General features: G+C 35.9%; 1 protein-coding gene across 1 annotated transcript; it reads right to left on the bottom strand.

Moving 5' to 3' along the window:
* Positions 1 to 2767: 2767 nt before the first annotated feature.
* LOC132156886 (protein MEMO1-like) lies at positions 2768 to 11436 on the bottom strand. Its single transcript, XM_059565953.1, has 9 exons — positions 11095 to 11436; positions 8858 to 8939; positions 8699 to 8767; positions 8487 to 8599; positions 8022 to 8133; positions 6393 to 6535; positions 5503 to 5579; positions 4817 to 4921; positions 2768 to 4526 (listed from the first exon to the last, which is right to left on the bottom strand). Exons 1-9 carry the CDS (start codon positions 11153 to 11155, stop codon positions 4395 to 4397), a joined length of 894 nt encoding a protein of 297 aa, XP_059421936.1. The 5' UTR covers positions 11156 to 11436; the 3' UTR covers positions 2768 to 4394.
* Between the last annotated feature and the right edge of the window lie 3054 nt (positions 11437 to 14490).

Below are 14490 nucleotides of genomic sequence, written 5' to 3'. Positions count from 1 at the left end.
ACAAGAGCAGTAATCCAGTCTGTCTTTCTTTCATCAACCTGTTTACACAAATCGAAGCATGAGAAACTAGGAGAATGGGCTAATTCTTTTGATTATTATCATATTTCCGGAGGGCAAATGGGTGTTTTTTTTTTTTTTGTGTTTTTTTTTTCTTGTACGCTTGTTCTGGCACAAATATTAATACTTTTCAAAAGGAAAATCTCTTCTCAGACTGTAAAAATAAAAATATATTTCTGGCACCGTTTGGGTTTCCTTATGTTTCCACACTGGCAGAACCATTTGGGGGAACTTTTAAGAGTCCTCCAATGTGCACTAAAGGAACTTCACAGTTAAATGTTTAATTATTATATATTAATGAGTTAACAGTATTTAAGATTATTTAATATTTTTTTTTTTTTCATTTAAAAATATACATTTTATGTGTACTTATGTGTTCCATCTTGTGAGTTTCTCAGAGAAAGACCCTTTTCAAAAGGTTTACCAGGAGGTTTCTTCAGGTTTATTTCCCTAAACACTTTGGCATAAATAAAGTTCAAAAGTATCAAATCAAAAGTATTTCCAAATCATACACCCCTAATGTATGATGAATTCATTTGACTTTCAGAAAAGCACGTGTCTGCTTCTATAGCTCACAACAAGTTGTTTCCTGCAATCAGGGGAGCACCAGCTGAGAATGCTGATGAATGCTGTGTATGTAGAGAACTTCATCAAACAGCAGGAAGTATTTCCCCTTGCACCATTTATCCATATTACCAATAACCTTTCAGTGTTTGTCCCCGGTAAAAAGCAGTCACTCTTTAAAAGTCACTTTAAACAACAGGGTGCTCAAAAAATCTTCCAATTATGTTTCCAAGGAAACGCTTAAAATAATAAAATTTTACAGCCTGACTCCTGATAAATTGATGTATAAAAATAATCCTCTAGCTTTATTTCATTCATCAGCAATGAACATTAAGCTACTTCATTGTGATTATCGTTGTTTTCTAAAAGCATATTTACCTGCACTGCAAACATTAAAACAATTAGACCAGTATTTGAATTTCCAATTAACAAGTTTTCCATTTTGTTTCAGAACATGATGTAAGCTTGGTACCAACACTGCAGTCATTTCTGGATTAGAAACTTGCAGTCACCACAGCTGACACCTGTGTCCAAACGAATTCTCAACAATGTTCACTTCACTCAAATGTGTTCACTGCAACCTGAAATGGCTCAAGAGATTTGAAATGTCAACGCTGCTAAACTTGAGAACAGATTGATGAATGAGACATTTGTTGAGCTTGGGCCAATTAATGGGAACCACCATCTCTTGTTTCCTGTCTTGAGAATGAAAAATTATTAGAAAAAGTGAAAAACAATTGTATTAGCTGTAGTTTGAAGGTACTAGTTACACAAAACAAATGCCACCTAGTACCTGAAAAAAATAAAATGAATGGCATATAAAACAAGTATTAATTTCCTCAGCCTCGGTTTCTGTCAAAATCTACATCCATTAGGGTCCTCTTTAATAGCTACAGCAGTCAACATCCAACTAAATAAATAAACCAAGACTAAATAGGAAGTTTCACCCCACAGGAATTTTGCTGCATAGCACACAAAATTAAAAGGTAAACTGGTCTGCCATGCAGATGCAGTGCCATGAGTGCTCTTCCTATTTAAAATGCATGCACAATAATGTGATGATTGCATAAGGCTGGCTAAGCAGTGCATGATATTATTTCGAAATAAGTTTCTAATGCTCAACAAGGTTGCATTTATTTGATTAACAATACAGTGAAAATTTTAATACTGTGAAACATTATTACAATTTAAAATAACTTTTTTTACTTTAATAGGTTTAATGTGTTTCTGTGGCTCAGTGGTAGAGCTTTGGGTTAGCAGCGCAAAAGGTTGTGGGTTTGATTCCCAGGGAACATGTTAGGTAAAAAACGTTAGCCTGAATGCACTGTAAGTTGCTTTGGAAAATAGCATCTGCTAAATGCATAAATGTAATATATTTGTATGTCATTTATTCCTGTGATGGCAAGGCTGAATTTCCAGCATCATTACTCCAGTCTTCAGTGTCACATGATCCTTCAGAAATCATTCTGATATGCCGATTTGCTGCTCAACATTTATTCAATTCAAGTTTATTTGTATAGTGCTTTTCATGATACTAATTGTTGCAAAGCAGCTTTACAGTGTTATCAGTGTTGCAGAGCAGCTTTACAGTATTACGTGTTGAAAACAGTTGTGCAAAAATGTGTTAAAGAACAGCATTTATTTTGAATATAAATATATATTTTTTTACATTTTTAAATGTCTTCACTGTGTTTACTTTTGATCAGTTGAATGTGTCCTTGCTGAATAAAAGTATTATTTACATGAAAAAAACTTGTCAAGACCAGTTAAGAATGGTTACATTTGCAGATATGTTGCAAAAAATGGAAAATTCAAATGGTAGCAATAATTTCCTCATAATGACTAGGAACCATGTTGAGGATTGGCTTTACTGCCCAAAAAGAACCTTTCAACTTACATATTTTGTATATTTTGCTTACTACAGAATAGAATGTGGTTTAAACTCCCATATCCATGATTCCGCTATCCTTCAATTAGAAAAGAAATGGCAGAGAGACTACATCTTGGGAGAGAAGCAGAAGACTTGTTTTAATACATGGCATTTTTAATTAATCTTGGCCAACTCTGACTTCAATAACTCACCAACTGCTCGTAAACATGACAAACACAGGAATCGCAAACAATAACACAAGAAACCACACCACAATAACGTTTGACATTACACTTTATTGTTTCTTTGCAACATCAGCCATGACCCTTGTCATTTCTGGCGAGAATTCTGTAATGCTTCAGTGTAACCTGAGATTCAAAAATGACTCCGTTAAGGAGCACTTCAATTAATTTCGACATAGGTTTGACAACGTGTGAACTGTTCATTTCTACGCAATAATAGTTATAATAATAATAAACGGTACTAAAATTAAAATAAAAAATTTAACTATTCTAACAGTATAAGAACAGGTGATGTGCTGGGAGAAACCAATGAATCTCTTCCCCTACTTTGAAAATGGTGAAAACTGATTCAACACAGACTAAATCAAGTCTTTTTATTTTGCAAGTGAAGGGTGGACAAGGATGGAAAGCACAGGACCAAATAAAAAACATGTTTAACACTGACCCAAGGCACATCTGCATGGTGTGACATGCTTTGTCTGATTTCTGTTTGAGGATTTGGTTTGAGACATTTAAACCCTGATGGAGATGTCCAGGAGCCTTGCCATTTTCCTTCCGATGGTTACCCAGGAAACATCTTGCTGCATTGTGCTCTTTGGGAGTAGATGGATTAAGGAGGAAAGCCAGACAAAATGCCTATGCCGTTCAGAAAATCCACCTCCGGCGGTTCCTTGATACGGGTGTGCATCACAAACTACTAGTCAACTGTTAAACATGCTTCTAACTTGTATGAGAAAATAAAATTGTTTCGGAATAACCAAACTTAATCCCCCCCTTACAATTTAAACGTTTTGGGAATGAAGGGATAGAACAGCCATTTTGAGGCAGTCTGAACTGCACTGTACTTCCTGTAGACTTCAAACACGACTATATGCTTCCACAGTTTGAGCATAGCATAGTAAAACTAGAAAGCTAAATAATGGTAATTACAAAGGGAAAATAAACGGAACGCAATATAAGATTCAGAAAAAAAATTAGTTTGACTACAATAAAAGATTAGATGATAGAAAAACTATTTTTGGTATTTCCAGAACAGTGGAGGGTTAGTGGGTATTGTGTAGCCCTTTTAAAAACTACAACAGGACCAGCGCAGTAGCTATTACTACAATTCTCAGGGTGTACATGGACATAGCATGTTGCAGTCTGTCAATTTCCTTTTTCTCATCATTTATCATTAGTGAGATGTTATGTAGATTATATATGCAGACTTGTAAAAAGAGTGCGCTGTCGATGGTTTTATTTATTTTATTTGAAATTTAAATGTGTCTTGCTTTTAAATTACACAAGGGCTCTTCGGACATCTAACGTCCTTGGAGGGTCAAAAGTGGATTTTGCCTCATTAAGACCCCCGCCCACCCCAACAAACAAGAAAAAAAAACAACAACCAAAAATCTGACCTTGCAACACCCAAAAATCTGCGGCTGTACTTCAAGCTATAGCATCATCCAAGTTGCCTCATGTGGAAAACGGGGTACAGGGAAAGCTGTAGGAAGAGGTGGTTAGTATCTAACGTTACATCTGGATTCGGGGTATGTATGAGGATTCCCAGATGCGACAAGCTTCGCATGTCCTTCCTATAGAAGAGGTGAGGGAGGATGGGGATACGGGTGGGAGGGGCTGGGGTCTTCTAGGAGGCTCCGTGGGTCCTGGGAAAGTTCACCTCAATGAACGACGAGAGCTCCAGCAGCGTAACTCACAGAGCTGTCCGACCAGTTTCGGCACTGGCTTGACTGCGCATAGTTTAGGAAAGAGAAGTTCATGTCTATGCCATTCTTTTTCAGTTCCGCCACAGCCTGATGGAGTGAAGAGAAGAGTCAATACTAAAGAAATGCTTTTAGACCGACAACTGTAATCTTAAAAGCTTCATAATGAAAGAGCGGAAAGTTGGCAAGACATTAGTTAGGGGGAGGGGGGGGGGGGGGGGTTATTAATAAAAACCCTGCGACAGCTAAATGCTAGGCTAATTACCATGCTTACAGACTAGTCATTATTTGCATTATTTTGCTTTATTTAGTATACAGAGGTTTGCTAAATATGATGTCCAGGGGGAAATTCATGAAGTCGTTCCCATGAAGGTACTTACATTAAGAAGAACACCGATGGGATGGCGACCACAAATAGTATTATGATATTTCTTCAAATAATTGCTAAAGGAGATGGGGTCCAACTGTTCTATAATTCCCATTCCCTAAAAAAAAAAACGGAAATTAACATGCATACATTTCACTGACATCAACAAAGCTTTCCCATTACTGGTGTTAATAATGTTTTATTTATGACTCTCCAATGTTGCATTTGACATCTGGTGTAGTTAAACTGCACAACACAACATCTTGGTATAAAATATTCAACTTTCCATAAACAAGAAGGATTTTCGGTAACACGATTATGAATGGATATTTCATGGAAGAACCTCCAGATCAAACGCGATCCTTGTCCAATAATTACCCTACAGAGGCAAAAGTACTTTGCCCAGTTGGTAAGCCTTTAATGATGTTTGGGTTGCTAAGAACATCTGCTATTTTAGACAAACTGTCATGGGTGGAAAGTATTAAAGTTATTCTTTGAATTGCCGGCTTCCATGGTACAGTAACCATAACAATTACCCTTTTGCTTGGAGAAAAATTCCATCACCTTTTTTTCGAGAACCACCAATAGGATTATAGCACATTGTGTATCCCAAACCATAATGGGCTACTTGCATGTAAACCTCATATGTCAGACATTAACTGAGTTACAAGAAGAAACGGGGGATAGAAACAGGTTTACCATTTTGTCAAGGTGCTCGATAGATCTGTAGATCTCTCCTTGACTTTCATCATAGTAGGTGTAACGGAAACGTTGACCTGCAGAATAGACAAAAAAAGGTTCAACTTAATCAATAAACCAGAGGAGGCACATAAAAACCAAAAGAGATATTTGTATAGGTTCCTACATATTTAGAGCATTCCAAAACACTCTCTTATGGGGTTTATTTCAATTAGAATGCTGCCATTGAAGTCAGCTGTCTATGTAGGCAGTAGGCAGCCTGTGTTTCTGGCAAGTCTAGCACATTGATGGAGAGTGTGAGAGTGGAGAGGATGTCTGTGATTCCGATTTGATTTGGATGTGAAGGGAAAGCATGTATATCTTCTTTACCAGATACATGCTGCCTTTGTTATCATTAATTTGAGTGACACTTGAGTTAGAGTGGTTCACAACTATTTTTTTTTTTTTTTATTTACATTAAACCAATGTCATGCCTTTACTGGATTACTAAAAAATTACAAAGAGAGAGAAACATTTTTTATTTGTTCTCTAAGGCCTTTGCAATATTATATATTTTGTGTTAAGGGTTTTTTGTATAATATGCATTAATATGCATGCACTGTTATGTTTATATAGGAAAATTGGCGCATACTGAATAAATAGTTAATGACAAAAAAAAAAAAAAAAAAACTGATGTCAAGCATTCAAAAACTACCGAAAGTCAAGTGTTGACTAGTGTCAGAACTAAACCACTCATCGGTGCAAACCCTAGTAGATTTACTATTAACAAGATGTCAACACTACATCTCATTTCAACTAACAGGAAATTCTTCACCGATTACTGACTATAACTGATATTATTTTCAGTTTTTTGACAGTTGAAAAATTTAAGTGTGTGAGTGGACACAAACCCCAGTGGCAGAAGTCAGAGGAGATGATGAAAAGATTAGAAGGGTCAGCCAGGTATTTGCTAAGCAGCTTGCCATATTCCTGCTCTTTAGATTCACTCAGAGCTCCCACCAGAACAGGGACGATGCTGAACTCATCTTTATGGCTGTTTTTGCAAAACAAAGCACAAAACAGAATCATTTGCCAATTCCCAGATGGAGATTTGACATTTGCATGTTTATAAATATCATTTTGTCAAAGAAGTTTGCATTATTTATTAAAATCTGTGCCCATGTCAAATAAATAGCTCTGCAAAGGTTTTCATTTTCCCAAATTGCAGAGGTGTAAGAATAAAATGTGGTAAAAAAAAAACAAAATGCTGAAAACCTTTAGAAACATTATAGTTGCTCGGCAACTAATTGGTCTGCTTGTGAGAAAAAAAAATGACCCAGATGTATAATCAAACAAATTAAGAGGATGCACATATTGTAATATTTTAATGGAAAAATAGAAGTGGTTGGTGCCTCCTGCATTAATATAAAAAAAACATACATAAAAAAATAAAACAACAGAACATCCATCACGGCAAACTAATTAGAGGCACCACACTAGGTAAACAGATCCTGACAACATAATTAGTGGATCTGGCAGAGATGAATGAGCTCGAGAGTGCGACTATGGGTCAATAACGCTGCTCATGGCCTCTGCATAGAGAGGAGGTGAAACCTTGATATATCCTTCTTCCCTTTTTTTTGTACATTTATTTTTTTTCCCTGGGCAGACTCAGTCCAACACAAGGATGTGTATGTCTTATAGAGAGACTACATAAGATAATTAGAGGAAACCACAAAGAGCTATATCCTTTAAACTTTTGCTATAGTGCAACACTGACACAAGGTTAAAAAGCAAAAGATAAGACTTTGAAAGCAACACCAATGATATTGGTTCCTTCAGAGAAGCATTTGCTCTTTATTTCCTAAATAAAAGTTATATAAACTAAAGTTTACAAATGTTAGGTCTGTAAGATTTTATGTTTTTGAAAGAAGTCTCTAATGCTCACCAAGGCAACATTTGCTTAGACAGTACTTAAAAAACAGTAATACTGTGAAATATTATTACAATTAAGAATAACTGTGTTATATTTAAGTACCATAATTCATTTCTGTTATGACAATGCTGAATTTTCAGTAGCAATTTAAATATTACATTCTAAGTATTAACTTATTTAAAAAATAAAAATACCCCAAACTTTTGAATGGTAGGCTTTTATTTTTATTTTAATGGTTCAAGCATAGAGTCTTCCAAGAATCCAAGGTATTCAGTGGATAGCGCTTGAAGTTCCAAACATGAAAGAATTATTTTCTACAGTGGAACACAAGAATACTTTTGATATTTTGAAGAACTGTTTTTGTGCACATAATGGAAGACAACAAAGTGCAAAACAACAATGAGCCACCTTTGACTTTCACTGTATGGAGAGAGAAAAAAACACTGAGATGTTTTGTGAAGTAGTGTGTTTTGTATTCCACAGAAGAAAGAGTCATAAAGGTTTATAACAACATTATGTTGAGTAAATTATTACATAATTTCCATGTGTGTGTGACCTGTTTCCTTAACGGTCAAGATGAAGATATTCATTATCTGGTTGTTACCTCTCCATGGCTTTAGCGGTATAAGGCAGGTGCATCTCAATGCTGTGTTCGTCTTCATCTGTCTGCAGACTCATCCTCTCAAACATGCCTGTTTTCCACAAATCAGCATAAACTGCCAGAAAAAAAAGAGATGGGGCAGTGGGAATTAAATCCCTTGTGTTTTGCATTGAGAAGTTATAACTATAATTACACAAAACCTCATTATTATGAACACCATCAAATGAAAGATCATCTGCCAAGTTTCCTTGTTGCACATTCATTATGTTTATAGCCAGAACACTATGAAATAATAACAAATATAGTCATTTACAACTTGAACATTTTGCAATCTCATCTGCAAAGCTCAGTTTGAGAGCAAATGAGCCAGACATAAAAAAAAAAAAAAACAATCTGGACGACATCTTTCGGTGCATTGTTATTCAATTAGCATTTAATCCTGTCAAGGGAAAAAATGAGATTCCTTACCCTTCTGGTCGATTCTCAGGTCATACAGTGGTGTTCTGTAGACCTCGGCGGGGGAGAGGGCACAGCGAGACAGCGGCACATGGTGAGAGGGGCCAAGAATGAACACCCTCCGACTGATGAATAAGAAAGCGCTGCAGTTACCTCTCTCCCCACGGCACGCAACATTACGGCTACTTCAAGAGAATTTAAAGAAGCTCAGGAGAGCCACTTACGTTATGGAGGGGTCCACCTGCTTGTAGGCGTGGGCAGCACACGCACCACAGTAAGTGTAGCCAGCATGCCTGCAAAAGACTTAAAGGTTTAAGAATGCAGAAAGACAGCTGAAACAGACGAAAAAAAAAAAAGATGTTTGTCCGTTTCACTCCACATACGGTGCTATTATGGCTCTAGCTGGACCGGCTGTAGGTTGTGCTTGAGATAACCAGCCCTCGAGTTGTGCGCTAAGCTGGGATCCTAATCACAGAGACAGAGGAAAATGTCATTAGCAAATATGAAAAATGCAGACATAATTTTACAACTTTTGCACTTCAGTTGGGAAGCTTATTTGAATCTCTTCCAAATCTAGTTTGTACCGTATCATTTTCACTATGTAGAAATATTTCAAGGCATTAAAAGTCACTCTTTATAATCTAAAACATGACAAAGACCATGTTCATATATATTTCTGCAATATTTTATTTATAATTTACATATTATTTTCAGGACAAATATTGTTGCTGTTATAAAAACAACACCATGAATATGTATTTAATTTGCATTTAGCCCATTACACTCCCTAATTTCTATTGACAGAATGTGAAACAATAAAATCTCATTACTCTAATGCTGAAAATTAAATATACTGTAAATGTATTCATTGTACAGTACCGCAACATGCTAAAAGATACTATAATCAAGAATTAATCTGTGAATTTCTCTTCTAAATATAAATCAGTCAAACAAACAATGACACAATACGTGAAATGGCTGTCTTGAATGTTAATTCCAGCAATATTTCAGCCTCAGACAGTGCCATTGTCCCGGTTCTAATGACTTTCTTATCAGAGTCTGACAGGACAAGATAACAGATGAATAAATATATACAATTTATTCAGGTCTTAAAAAAATGATAAAAGCTTTCCTGAAACATGGTCAATATATGAATCTAATATATAATCATTATTCATTGACATTGTCTGTACAACTTGTCCAACTGACACTCCCAAACTAATAGGCTAGTGTTGTCACTGCAAGATGAATAATAACTAGTCATGATCTGAAAACTAACTGAAAATAAAGGCATGTTTGTACATGTATGGACTCACCAGACTTTTTTCCCCAACACATTACATTAAACATTATTTGCTTGAGACAAGCCTTCTTCATATGTAAAAAAAATGTGTTTTGAACAAAACCAGAGCTCTAAAGATAGTGGCAGCTTACAAAACACAGATTATAATGTAAAAGCCACAAGACTTGTAATGATCTAGTGTGTGTGTGTAGAGCACTGGGCTTTTGTCACGCATCCTTTGTTACTGCATGAGAGGAAAAAAACAGCACCGGCCCTCTAAAGACTTTCATGTGCTGACTGTGCTCACTGTATTTACTGGAATGGAACTGCACATAAATGCGGACCGATATAACAATAAACACAGCATTACCAGACATCAATATTAATGAAAAACATGGTTTTGTTGTCCATGAAAATACAGCTGTCATGTACAGCTGTCATATGAACTTCATTAAATAGCTTTAGCCGTTAGCAGAGTAAATCCAGCCTTCTGAATTGCGACAGAAGTTAATCTATCTGGATTTACTCATCCAGTAAAGTAGGTCTGGTTAAAGTTAGCGTGGATGCCATATTAATCTGTGGTTTCAGTTTGTGTAGTTTGCGTGTAAGCAAAGATTCACACACAAACCGGCTATAGGCTAACCAGCTAACTGATGGCCTGTTTTGTTCTCAGCTGCTATTACACACACTGAAACTACACATTTACAATAGAAACACAAAAATAAACCAAAACAGGCGAATATGAGAGAGACAACTCAGTGCGGTCGATTTAAATAATGGCCCTTGAATTGAAATGCAAATCTTTTCTGTCTGCTCAATGAAAAACAGAAAAACAATATATACAAAAACATTTTTAACATTTAAAGTAATCCATTAAATGATTTTCTAAATACAAAGACAAATTAAATGACATTTCATGACCGAGGCCCACTTCTTTCTTGTAGATTTAGATTAATTGTTGAGCAGAATTTAATCCCTTTAAAGAGATTCTCTAACAAAATAGAGCTAATATGTTTTAGTTCACATTTTAAAAAGAGTTAATTAGTTTCTAAAAAACCATATATTCAGAAAAAAATGTACAAATGTGAAGAAACTCGCCCTGTGGTTTTTAAACCATTTTAGGCATATCTATTTAATAATTCCCAGCTGATCGCACAGGCTCTGTCTAAAAACAAAGTGAGCTGCCTACCTAGGCTGCATTTTTGAGCGTACTGAACGTCCCAAAATACTGTCCAGATAGGCAGCTCACTGGATTTTGATACACCACCAGACACACACACTGGTGTAAGCAGCACACCGGACCTCAGGCCCGGGCCGCTCTCGGGTCTCTGGCTCTACCTGAGGCCGTGTACCAGCTGCCGGCGTGGCTCGCTTCTCTGCACACCATCCGGTTCGACATCTTGGTGCCCGCGCCGCCTATCTTGGTCCAATAAAACCTCGTCGGTGGGGGGGAAGAGTGAACTAAAAACACTGGGAAAATATGCTATCTCAAAAAGTATATGTCTGTGCTGAAGCTGCGTGCCAAGGGAAGGAGTATTCTATATAGTACTGATATAAATGTGAGACATATAAGGGACAAAAATATAAAGTGGTTGATAGTCTGGCTGTGAAGAACAAAGATCCGACCAGTTCATCCGCTCGCTGCCAAGTTTGTCTCTGTTATCCGGATGGGCTGGTTTGGCCCATCTCGGCTTCCGTTCTGTCAGAAAAACTGGGCGGGGAGAATTGATTGACGGACTGATGCGAAAGACTGGTTGGTCGAGGGCGGGTAAAATAAGTAGCGTATGGAAGCATATGGGTAGAAATATTTAATTTGGAATGTAATATGCAAAATGACAATGCAATATGTAAAAGGCAATGTATTTCTGTATTTACATTTACATTTTCTACTTCATTTGTGCAACGTTTGGTGCAAAATGAAAATGCATTTCATACACTAGTTTTAATATGTAAAATTAATACTAATTTTAACATTTTATAAGTTGCAAAATTCAAATGAAAATGTATTACAGAAATAATTAGATATGTATAACATGTTCAAGCAAAAACTGTGGCAAAATTATCATTCAAATGCTATTTTTCTTAATTGCATTAACACTCACAGTCAAGACACTTACGATTGCATTTTCATTCAATGTCCCGCAATGACTGTAGCAAAATTCAATGTGCACATTGAAAATGCATTCCTAGCCAATCACGTGTCCGCCCCCTCCCGCCATGTCAGTCACTGTGTGAAAAAGGCGGGGCTTGCAGAAGGTCAAGAGACTCAATACTCAAGAAGAGGATTCAAGTGAGAGAACATGGACAAGACAGTTGTACGTGTACGTTTTGATCATTTCGGTTTATGGCTTCAATATTTCATTCGCACTTGTGGGCGGAGCTGAAATGCTGCTTTCATCTAATTGGTCGAATCGCTCCACCTTCAGCTCGGTCTTTTCATTCATTCAGACAGAATAAGAGTCAGTGCGAGTGGGGCACTGTAATGTCTGAATCCACCGCTCACTGTTAATTAGCATAATATTTGAATCAGATGTAGCTGGGCACATAATTCGTGCTGCTGTGACTTGCAAGAGACCCCGTTAAATGATTTCTAGTATTGTATAAATATTGTCCCACTGATAAAAACAGTGCAAATAGTTCTGTCTCCTTGGATAACAGTGAAGTGGCAATAAAGATAGTTAAATTTATGAAATAAAATGAAATAGGATTTTTTGGGAAGGTAAGTCTGGCCAGCAACGCGGGTCAGACGAGTCTGAAGATCTGAGCTGAATTTGGTGAAACATTAAAGTTGTAGTCTGTGTCAATTACTCTCATAATAAATAATAATAATAATGTTACCTGTATTTTTCGGACTATAAGTCGCACCTAAGTATAAGTTGCATCAGTTCAAAAATACGCCATGACGAGGAAAAAAACATATATAAACCGCATTTATTGAGAAGGGTCACTTGCATTTATTTAGAACCAAGAACCAAGAGAAAACATTACCGTATACAGCCGCGAGAGGGCGCTATATGCTGCTCAGTGTAGACTACAGGAGCACTGAGCAGCATCTCTGGCAGTATAGAGCGCCCTCTCGCGGCTGTAGACGGTAATGTTTTCTCTTGGTTCATTACTCTTGGTTCATGTCAAATTAATTTTGATAAATAAGTCGCACCTGACTGTAAGTCGCAGGACCAGCCAAACTTTGAAAAGAAGTGCGACTTATAGTCCGGAAAATACGGTAAATATATGTTGTCTTTCTCAAGCACAACAAAGAAGACTAAAAAGAGAAACAATACATAAAACTAATATTACAAATTTATTTCAGAAATGTAACTATATTAATTTTCACAATTATTTATTAATGTCACACACTCATACCTAGTGCCTTATGACTTAAAAGAAGAGAGTGGTAAATGTTACAGACATGGAACTGTTCAGTCTATTATTGATTTGTATTTCCACTTCACTCTTATCCAAAGAGACAGAACTATTTGAACTATACTTTTGCCACAGTTTTTGCTTGAACATGTTATACATATCTAATCAATTCTGTAATACATTTTCATTTTAATTTTGCAACTTATAAAGCGTTAAAATTAGTATTCATTTTACATATTAAAACTAGTGTATGAAATGGCAAATGAAAATTATGTAATTTCATTTTCATTTTCATTTTGCACCAAACGTTGCACAAATGTATTGGAAAATGTAAATGTCAATACAGAAATGCATTGCCATTTTACATATTGCATTGTCATTTTCCATATTACATTCCAAATTGAATATATTGCTACCCATATGCTTCCATAGGGGCGTTTCCAAATAGATGCATATGTAGATTACGCTTTTATGATTGGATAGCTAAGTGTGTTTGGCTGGGAGTCATTGGCGGAAGGCAGATGTGGGCATGAACTCGCAGATCGTTTGTTGGTGAAAACATGTAGCGTTTGTTAAATTAATATAGGATTAAAGACACTTTTAGTGTTGAAGAAATTTATTTTTTTTTTAAAGTGAAAAACAAATAGAAGAGGGATTGTGTCTTTGTTTTATGATTGTCAAACTTCACATTTTGCATCTGACTGTTAAAGACGTCGTTTGTTATTGTGAACGAAATAAAAAGCATTGACAACATGCTTTAACATTTTATATTCGCAAATGTATTCAGTATCCAAATCTATACCTTTTTTAAGGATTTTTGTAACGAGATTGGATTAAAACAGATTTACAATAACCAAAAATCTATATTCTATACAAGAACAAATTATAACCTTGTTCATCGTCGACGACATCTTACTGCTTCCATAATTTATTTTTTATTACTTGTCATATGCAGTGTACGTATATATATTGTAATAATTGTATTTCAGTAACGGACTGACTGCAGTTTACCACCAGAGGGCACCGTTGGATAGAAATTGAATTACTTGCCCTTTTTAACTAGGTACTGTATTAGGTTTGTATACAAGGTTTACAAAAACTATTTAAACATTTTGTGTAAATAATAAACCAGTGAACAAATCTGCTGCGCTACGAATAATAAGGATGCTTCCAAGTAAAATCAACCAGTCAGGTTGTCAGGTATTTGTCTTTATATCAGACATTAACAATATATATTGTTTTCATAGACATTACATTATCTCTATAATAAGCCACAAAACTTCCACAATTATATATTATATCGTGTCAGCTTTTTGCTGTATACTGTACTAAAAAATAAATACATAAACAAAAATAATATCGTCTAAGCCA

The sequence above is a fragment of the Carassius carassius genome, chromosome 14 (genome assembly GCF_963082965.1).
Source record: "Carassius carassius chromosome 14, fCarCar2.1, whole genome shotgun sequence".
NCBI classification, from domain to species: domain Eukaryota; kingdom Metazoa; phylum Chordata; class Actinopteri; order Cypriniformes; family Cyprinidae; genus Carassius; species Carassius carassius.
This window is presented reverse-complemented; position numbering and strand designations above follow the sequence as displayed.